The 9,344-nt window shown below is 49.2% G+C and overlaps 1 protein-coding gene across 2 annotated transcripts in view; it reads left to right on the forward strand.

The window, feature by feature from the left end:
- Positions 1–1,792: 1,792 nt before the first annotated feature.
- Positions 1,793–9,344, forward strand: part of Reep1 (receptor accessory protein 1) — a 110,660-nt gene continuing 103,108 nt past the window's right edge. Inside the window, exon 1 of one of the 2 annotated variants that reach the window (XM_031382136.1) lies at positions 1,793–2,113. In XM_031382136.1, coding sequence (XP_031237996.1) covers positions 2,082–2,113 — 32 coding nt within the window. In that variant the 5' untranslated portion in view covers positions 1,793–2,081. The remainder of the gene's footprint in view (positions 2,114–9,344) is intronic. The other variant, XM_031382134.1, reaches the window with a different exon arrangement.

Consider the following 9,344-nt stretch of genomic DNA (forward strand, 5'->3'; position numbering starts at 1 on the left):
GCCATGTTGGCCACTCAAGGAAAACAGCTGAGCTTGCCAAAGGCAGCAGGAGAGCAGAGCCATAACAAATATTCCTGAAGGAAGGCCAGGCCAGGCAGGTTTAGGATTTCCTAATCTGAGTAACTTCAGTGGGCACTGGAACACAGAAGCACCTCTGGTAGTCCCTTACATAGGTGTAGAGTGGCCTGCAGTGAGAGGGTTCTGTAAAGGAAGTGGTTAGGGTATGAGATTCAGAGCTGCCCAAAAGCAAAATGACCAACCTCCAAACAGTTTCAACACTACATTAACCCCCTCTCTAGTACACGTATTTTATGGGTGCTTTGAGACAAAGAGACATCAAAGAAGACAACTCTCTCATAGCCCCTTAATTGTCAGAAAGTGTTTTCTATCTGTGTTGTTCATACATACACTTGAGAGAGACAGACAGACAGAGAGACAGAGACAGACTTGGAATCATGTAGTCCAGGCTGGTCTTGAACTCCCTAAGTAGTCATGAATGACTTTGAACTCACCTTCCTGTCTCCTCCTTCTGAGGGTGAGTGTTACAGAGTCAACTACCATGCCTGGGTTTGGAGTGAGGGGGTTGGGACTGGTCTTAGTAGCCTGGGCTCCTGTTTCTACCTCCAAAGAATTGGAGTCATAGGCGCATGCCACAGTGCATAATCTATCATATTTGAAGGCATTAGTTTTCAGTGTCTTTCAGCCAAAGTCCAAAGTCACATTGCCTCTGCAAGAAACCATCTTGGCCAGAGCTCCTTTAGAAAAAGCTACAAAGCAGGTCTCTACAGAATTTCTCCTACTGGGCACTGAATTTTACACAACTGAATATCCGCAAAGAGCAGGTCACTGGGACCCAAACTACTGGAGTGAGGGAGCAGCAGAGTCCAGGGGTAAAGGACAAAGGCTTTCAAGTTCAGGTCCATCCTCAGGGTGAGCAAAGCAAGTCACTCAGCCGGGCTAAAAAATTTAAAGGGACGACATAAAATTCCATGATTAAGACAAATCTTATATGACGCAATAATTTTTGAATGCATTAATGTGTTGATACTGAATGCAGTTTCCATTTTGTCTCTGTTAATGCTGCTGCGCCGCGATGTATATGCCGTTTGGCTCTCATAGCCCGCTAGCTGAGGCTTGAGGATGAGTCAAAGACAGAAGTATATGTATGGACAGGGAAGGTCCCAGGTGCGGGTCTGTGAGACAGCTCCGCTGGAGCTTGCCGCCATGGCTGATGTTGACCCGAGCTATCACCGGGACCTACATTGAACTGACTCCTGCATGTTGACCTCTGACATGTGTGATTGTGTGTGTGTGTGTGTGTGTGTGAGAGAGAGAGAGAGAGAGACAGAGAGAGAGAGACAGAGAGAGAGAGAGAGAGAGAGAGAGAGAGAGAGAGAGAGAGAGAGAGAGAGAGAGAGAGAGAGAGAATATCTGCAGTAAAAAGAACTGAAGGGATATGTGGTGAATGATGATGGGGTTGCAGCCAGAGAAGGGATCGTGTAGGGACACTAGAGCTGTCAGCAGGCTGACACTTGCTGAGATGGTGAAATGAAGACTTATAGGGTACCAGTTGAAGACTTCAGGTTTCTCCTGAAGCTAGCGTATCATCCAAGTGAAGAATGACAGAACCTCGCCCAGACAGGTGTAGGCAGGATTTCAAAGTCCAGATTCAGACCTCAGTTTCCCTACCGTAATAGTGAAGGTGAAGTAGCCCTCCCAGGGGTTTCGGAGGCCCAGCCCACTGAGCCACGGCACCACACGGGGCACCACACGGTTTCACAAGGAGGGAGGAGGAGGACCCGCCCTGGCTGCAGCCCTGGGGCTGGGACGATCGGAGTAGGGGCGGGTCGCGCGGGTGCCCTCACCGCTAGCCACCCAATCGCCGTGGGCCCGCGGAGCCCCGGGGGGCTGGGGCAGCGGGCGGAACGTGCCGCGGCTGCGCCGACGCGCGAGCGCGGGGCCGGGCCGGGCGGGTGCGCTCAGTCTGGCGGCGGCGGCGGTGCGCGGACAGACAGACGTGTCGGGAGCGCAGCACCGCCCGCAGCCCAGCAATCCGGGCCGCGCCCGCCCGCCCGCCCGCCATGGTGTCGTGGATCATCTCCAGACTGGTGGTGTAAGTGGCCTCTTCTCCTGTGTCCCTTCTTCCCTTCCCTCCCGATCCCCGCGTCCCCTTAGGGCCGCGCGCCCCTGCGAACCACCAGCCCGGGTCGCTAGCTATTAATACCCGGCGGTCGCTAAATTTAGCAGGTACAGTAGCTGCCTGGGGACGCGGGCAGCGCGAGGCGGCGTAGGACGCGCGGCGCTACTGACCCATGGGTAGCCGCGGGCGCAGGCGGCGCCTTGCAGGGGGACTGGGGCGTGGGTCCCCGCACGATGGTGGAGTCGCCGGGGCTGGGCGATGCGTCTCATCTTGTCTCTGTTGCTTTGTTCCATTCGGGTGGGGCGAATTTGCAGAGGCCCCGAGTGGGTGCCCCACGCGTCTCTCTCCTTTGGAAGAAAATGCCTTGGGCTCGCCTGCTGCCGCGCTTTGTCGGGTGAAAAATGACAAACAGTCCAGACAAGCGAGGGGCGCTGCCTGAAGGGGTCATCGCAGAGAGGAGTAGCCAGATGGAGGTGGGGCACTCAATGGAGTAGGGAAAATATTCCCTTTTAGGTTCTCAAATAGACAGAGGTAAAGGCAGGTGGCAAGTAGATTGGTATGCATCTTGGAGTAGATGTCTTCATCCCTCTTGCTTGCTCTCCTTTGCAGGGTTCTTGAGAGACAGGGGCACAGGGGAAATTTCCAAGTGACAGACAACACCCCCCCCCCAGGGCGGTGGCAGTGACACCTCCCAGGCAGTGCAGGAGAGCAGAGTCATCTGGGGTGAGGCCTGTATGAAGTCCTTGGGGGATGTGTGATGGAGACTTTTGTTTTATTTTCAAGGTTCTCTCCTCTCACCTTTCCTAGGAGGATCTGGACGATTGATTTAGCTAGCACCTGCTCGGGGGACCTGGGACCGAAATGAGTCTGGGGAGGCTTGGGTGAGGAACACGTGCCCAGAATTTTCTTTGTTTAAGAAAGAGGGGCTATTAACTCCTTTTTGACAGTGCAGACACACACATCTCTTTTCTCCTCTTCTGAACCGAGTTGCAAAGCCGTCCAGGAGAGCTGTCTTTAAAGTCCTGGCCATTGTCTCCCAGGCATCATTCTGCCAGTTCCTCCCAAAGCCCATCAAGTTACTCTCCAACAGCTGGTGTCAGCTGCTGGGGGGCGGGGGGAGGTTGTTCCGTACCTTCAGGTGGCATGTGAAATATTTCGATCTCTGTGGCACGGCTGGCATCAATAACAGGGAAACCACGGGCATGCCTTGCCACACCTCATGCCTGACTAAAAGCTTGTCTTCTCTGTGGGGTCAGTTTCTTTCCCGAGGGGGTCCTGAGATCTTTGGGTTTGCTAGTGACCCCTGAAAGACCTCAGGGCGGGGCAGTGGAGCACTTGCTTGCTTGGTGGAGCTTTCTCTATAGGTCCTCAACGAGGATCATGAAACCATTCTGGTTTTCTTGTCATCCCGCACATAGGAAGTAACTGAAGGGGGAGATGAAAAGATGTGGGATGCTGGGAGGGGTTGCAACAGTGTATTGTTACCTTCTGAAGCAACTGCACCTTGAAGAACTAAGACTTCGGATGACGTAAATGACCATGAGAATTGCTCCTGGTCTACAGCTACCCCCTGGCGTCCAAGGTTGGTGGGACTTGAAGCACCTTGAAAAGGTTGAGGCTACTTCCAACCCTGACCCCAGTTCACAACTTAAACCCAGCGTGAATTAGTAACACCAGTTTTAATCACATTTGTATTCCAAAATAATACCTGATGTATAGTATCAGGTGATGTAAATAAACAGAAATCCAGCTCCATCTCTGCTGCACAAGGAAATCTCATGATAATATAGGGGAGTTGCAGTCTTTAAGAATATTACTTACTCTTATATGCGTGTTTTGATTCAGCTCAATATTCTACATAGGTAAAGGGGCATTTTCCGGTGCAGTGCCAAGGTGTGGTAATCAAGAAAATAAATGGTTCAAAATCCAGTTCTGCCTCTTGCCAACAGATCCTAGTTCATAGCCCTGATTACGACAGATCTCAGTTCCCAGGCTAATTAACTGCACATCACTGCTGCAGAGGTCTCAGTAACACGTGACACGTGGATTCCCAAGCACCATAGGGAACACTCAATCAATGGTGATTCCCACTGATCCTCAGGGTACACTGCAAAACGACGTAAGCACTGCAAGAGGATGAACAGCTTCCTCTTATTTTATACATTGGGGTTCTGGATGAAACAAAATTTGGACAACATATACACTTAAAAAAAATCACCAATTCAGTCCTCCACCCTCATCTATAGAACCGCAGAGGGAAGGCACCTTGACCAAGGTCAAAAGACCAAGTGAAGAAAATGAGTTCGGGATGTTCACACTAGTGGATCCGTAGTCAAGGAACCCTGGTGGTTATGCTGGGGCTGCCTCCTTAAGGCTCCCTTAGTCCTCTGGTCTGAGCTTGTGCTAAGATTTTGTTCATAAATCTCATTTCCTTCCTGTGAGCAGTCTTTTCAAAGTTTTGTAACTACATCAAAGAATATTTAAGGAAGACCGGTCACTGTGTTTAAGGATGGAGAGGGAGTGTCTTCCTGTCTTTATGGTCCCAGTCATCCAACTGGGACAAGCTGGTGCTGCTGATGTCTTTTCTGCCACTGGCCATGAGTATCATGAGGGCTGATTTCCTCCACAGGTCCTTGCCCCCTCCAAAGGCAGCAGCTCCTGCCTCTCTCCCCTTCCCATCCCCCACCTCCCGCTTTAAATTAAGTACCTGGCATCTAAGCCCACTCAGCAAACATTGATGAACCCAGAGGCACTGGATACAAGGAAGGAACAGATCAGTGCTGTTCTGTACGATGGGAGTCTCTGTGCATCAGGGCACAATAAGTGAGCATTGGCTTGACAAACTTCCTTCTGGCCGCTCATGTTCCTCCTGACTCCCTGGGCTCAGTTAGGGAGAAATTAGTTAGTGTAGTGGCAAGATGGTCCCTGTTAGACTGAACCTGCTTGGTGTCATCATAGGCAGGGAGATCACTTAGAATTTGCCTGCTTGCCTTTTTATTTGTTCTTAAATAGAGCCTTGTATGCCGAGGCTGGACTCAGACTCTGTACACGCTAGGCAAGCACTGTACTAACTGAGCCAATCCACAGTTCACCTCTTTTCAAATATGTAGCTTTCTTCACAAATAACTCAAGGCCTAAACATGAATGAATTTCACACTGGGGGACGACGTTCATGAGTAACTAACTGATGGAGGGGAACACAGAGGCTGCTCTGTGACTCGGGAGAATGTGCCCTTTGAAGTATCCCAAGAAGCAAGTACTCATTGTCTCTGGCAGAATTATGGCCAAGGTCCAAATGTTGACAGAATGGACCCAGAGCCTCCCACGCAGTGTGTGGTTACACGACCAGAGTCACTCCTCACTACAGGAGAAAGGGAGAATATTCATTCAGTGAAAATTTGTGAATTTCTAATGGGTATACTGAAAAAAAAGTTATTTATACCTTGTACTGTTTCTAGGATCACTTCTTTGCTGTTCTGAGGATGGAGCTCATGGTCTTGTATATGCTGGGCAAGGACTAGCTAGGCAGGAGCTAGGCAAGGACTAGGCAAGGGCTAGACAAAGACTAGACAAGGGCTAGACAAGGCTAGGCAAGGGCTAGACAAAGACTAGACAAGGGCTAGGCAATGACTAGGCAAGGGCTAGACACACTAGACAAGGGCTAGGCAAGGGCTAGGCAAAGGTTACGCAAGGGCTAGGCAAGGGCTAGACAAAGACTAGACAAGGGCTAGGCAAGGCTAGGCAATGACTAGGCAGGAACTAAGCAAGGGCTGGACGAGGACTAGTCAAGGGCTAGGCAAGGCTAGGCAATGACTAGACAAGGGTTAGGCAAGGGCTAGGCAGGAACTAGGCAAAGACTAGGTAAGGGCTAGGCAAAGACTAGACAAGGGCTAGGCAAAGACTAGGCAAGGGCTAGGCAAAGACTAGACAAGGGCTAGGCAAAGACTAGGCAAGGGCTAGGCAAAGACTAGACAAGGGCTAGACAAAGACTAGGCAATTAGGCAAGGACTAGGCAGGAGCTAGGCAAGGGCTGGACGAGGACTAGTCAAGGGCTAGGCAAGGCTAAGGCAAGGGCTAGGCAGGAACTAGGCAAGGACTAGGCAATTAGGCAAGGACTAGGCAATTAGGCAAGGACTAGGCAGGAGCTAGGCAAGGGCTAGACAAGGCAAGGACTATGAAAGGACTAGGCAAAATCTACACAAGTAAAGGCAAGGCAAGGGCTATGCAAAGGCCCTACCATGGGCTATACCTACAGCCTTGTCTTAGTTGGGGTTTTACCGCTGTGAACAGACAGACACCATGACCAAGGCAAGACTTATAAAGGACAACATTTAATTGGAGCTGGCATATAGGCTGGGTTCAGTCCATTATCATCAAAGTGGGAACATGGCAGCATCTAGGCAGACATGGTGCAGGAGGAGCTACCTCTTTATCTGAAGGCTACTAGCAGAATCCTTACTCCCACATGGTTTGAAGGAGGGACTTAAAGCCCACGCCCGCAGTCACATACTTCCCCCAACAAGGCCATACCTCCAAATAGTGCTACTCCCTGGGCCAAGCATATTCAAACTATCACAAGCCCCTTTGCAGATTTTTTTTAAATGTTAGTTTCTGGGGCTTGGGACACAGGTCATTTTTATAAGAGTCCTTGCCTAGCATACACTAAGCTGTGCATCTCATAAACATGGTGTGGCATCCCAATAATTTCAGCTGAGAAAGTAAAGACAGAAGTCAGGAGTTCAAGAATGTCCTTGTCAAGCTTAATACCAGCCTGGAACACAGGAAACCCCATCTCAAAACAACACAAGGGACCAGTAAGATGGATGACTCACTTAGTAAAATGGGGCTTGCCTCTAAGACTGATAACTTGAATTTGATTTCCAGGTCCCACATGGTGATGGAAGGAGAGAGCCAACTCCCAAAAGTTGTCCTCTGATCTCCACATATGATTACATGTGTCTAATTAAAAAAATAGGGGCTGGTAAGATGGCTCAGCAGGTAAGAGTACTTTCTGCTGGGCCTTGCAACCTAAGTTCAATCCCTGGATCCCATGGTGGAAAGAAAGAGGTATCCTGAAGATTGTTCTCTTACCTTAGTGTGGCACACACATGCATAAGATGTGGTAAACCCTTTACAAGTTAAAGCAAACCAAAAACATTGGCTTTAACAAAGTACAAAGTGATGCTGAAGTGTGGCTGGATCCCAGGAGGAGGATTTGGAATATGGCAGCATTCATTCTGGGTCAGGGATGTAAAAGAGAAGAGACTGGAAGAAATGCCTGTGGGCTGCCCTCAGCTGTTCCCCTTACTGGTGCAAAACAAATGGAAAGAGACTATGAATCCTCAAATAGAAGCATGCCTTTCTTTGCTCTTAAAATCTGGAATGCAGAAAGATAACGCAGCTAATAAAGGGTTAGGGTTCATTGGGGATGTATTTCTTGGTGTGTTGGCTACCAGCGCCAACATTAAAGAGAGAGTTATTCTGGGAAATGGAGTTAGAAGGAAAAGCAACGGTAAGAGAGAGTTTGGGAGAAAATAGGGTGGCCAAAGTTATACCTGTCCACGTGGAAAGTTTAAAAAAATTAGACGGGAGTCGTGATCGCTCAGCCATCTTCAATTTAATGCCCTGTTTGTTACTAGCCAACAGGTAGAATAGGTGAGGTAAAACCCCTCCCACAAGTTCGTCAGGATGCCGGCCCAATCAGCGGCTTCTTTTGGTCTCTGTAGAGGTGGGACTTCCGATGTAACTGGAACCAGAAACGAGGTGTGTCAAATAGCAGGAGGTAGGTAGAGAGGTGTGGTTATGAGAGGCAGGCCTCAAGCCAGGAGGGTTACACTGGTGCAGCTGTGTGGAACATTGTAGAAACTGGGTGGATACTTCAGTTACATTAGGAGAGGAAATGTGCTGGCTTGAAAGACAGCCTGTGGGTTCTAGTCTCCACAATTGTCCTTCCCAGTGCTTGAGTCCAGAGTTGGGGGCCCCCACTTCCTATCTGAGAGATTAAGCCTGAGAGGTCACCTGAGAGTTTACCTGAGGGATGATGGCCAACATCACCCGGAAGGCCCTAATGGCTCCAAGGGCCCATGTCCTCAAGGGTGTGAAAACACCAGCTTAGGTGCCACTACTGCTGCGCTGCTCCTCTTGGTTTCCTAACCCTGCTTGTATGAGAGAAGAGACCCATGCCTGACATACAGAACATCAGGATGGCAAGTTACACATACGACTCAGAGGAGAATGGATTTGACATGACTGGAAACAGAAGCTGGTTTGACAGGAGTTATTGATCCTGGGGTAGATTTCTAAGAACTCACCAAGATGGACAGTGGCGGTGGTGCCACATGCACTTGGGAGCCAGAAGTAGACCAGCCTGGTCTACAGAACAAGTTCCAGGACAGACAGCCAAGAACACACAGAGAAATCCTGTCTTTAAAAAACAAACAAACAAACAAACATAAACAAAAGAAGAGGAAAAGGAAGGAGAGGGAGAGAGAAAGAAAGAAAAGAAAGGAAGGAAGGAAGAAAGAAGGAAGGAAGAAAGACAGACCACCCTAGGACTTGTTCTTGTGAGCATATGAAACAGAACCACTAGTCTATGTGTCTCCCCTTTGCATACCCAAAGCTAAGCCCCCAGTGCTGTGTGATCCTCTTAGCTCTACCTTCAAAACACTCCCCCATCCAACTATGACTCCAACCTCTATTTAACACACTGCTTCTTATTGCTCGCTTGAACCATTGGATGTGGCTTGCTGTCAGTGGGCAATGCCCTGGGTTTGTTGTCCAGCACCATTATGTGAAACAAATAAGAAGCAACAATTCAGGAAAGCTCTCCAAATCTCTCCCACTTCAATCCCTGCCCCTCTAATGATTTATTTAAAGTGGTCAAGAATGCAGCCAGGCACAGTGGCACAGAACTTTAATACTGGGACTTTGGAGGCAGAGACAGGTTGACCTCTGTGAGTTTAAGGCCAATCTGGCCTACACGTCAAGTTTCAGGCCAACCTAAAGAGTGAGACTTGACCTAAAGTGAAACATTTGATTTCTGTTTCTGAAAATAATTGGGGGATGGGGAAAACCTGAAAACTTTTCCTTAATAAAAGTGAATTAGAAGATTAAAAGAATTTCTGAGTTCGAGGCCTGGTCTACAGAGTGAGTTCCAGGACAGCCAAGGCTACACAGAGAAAACTTGTCTCGAAAAACAACAACA

This window comes from Mastomys coucha, unplaced genomic scaffold, assembly GCF_008632895.1.
Source record: "Mastomys coucha isolate ucsf_1 unplaced genomic scaffold, UCSF_Mcou_1 pScaffold20, whole genome shotgun sequence".
Taxonomy (NCBI): Eukaryota; Metazoa; Chordata; class Mammalia; order Rodentia; family Muridae; genus Mastomys; species Mastomys coucha.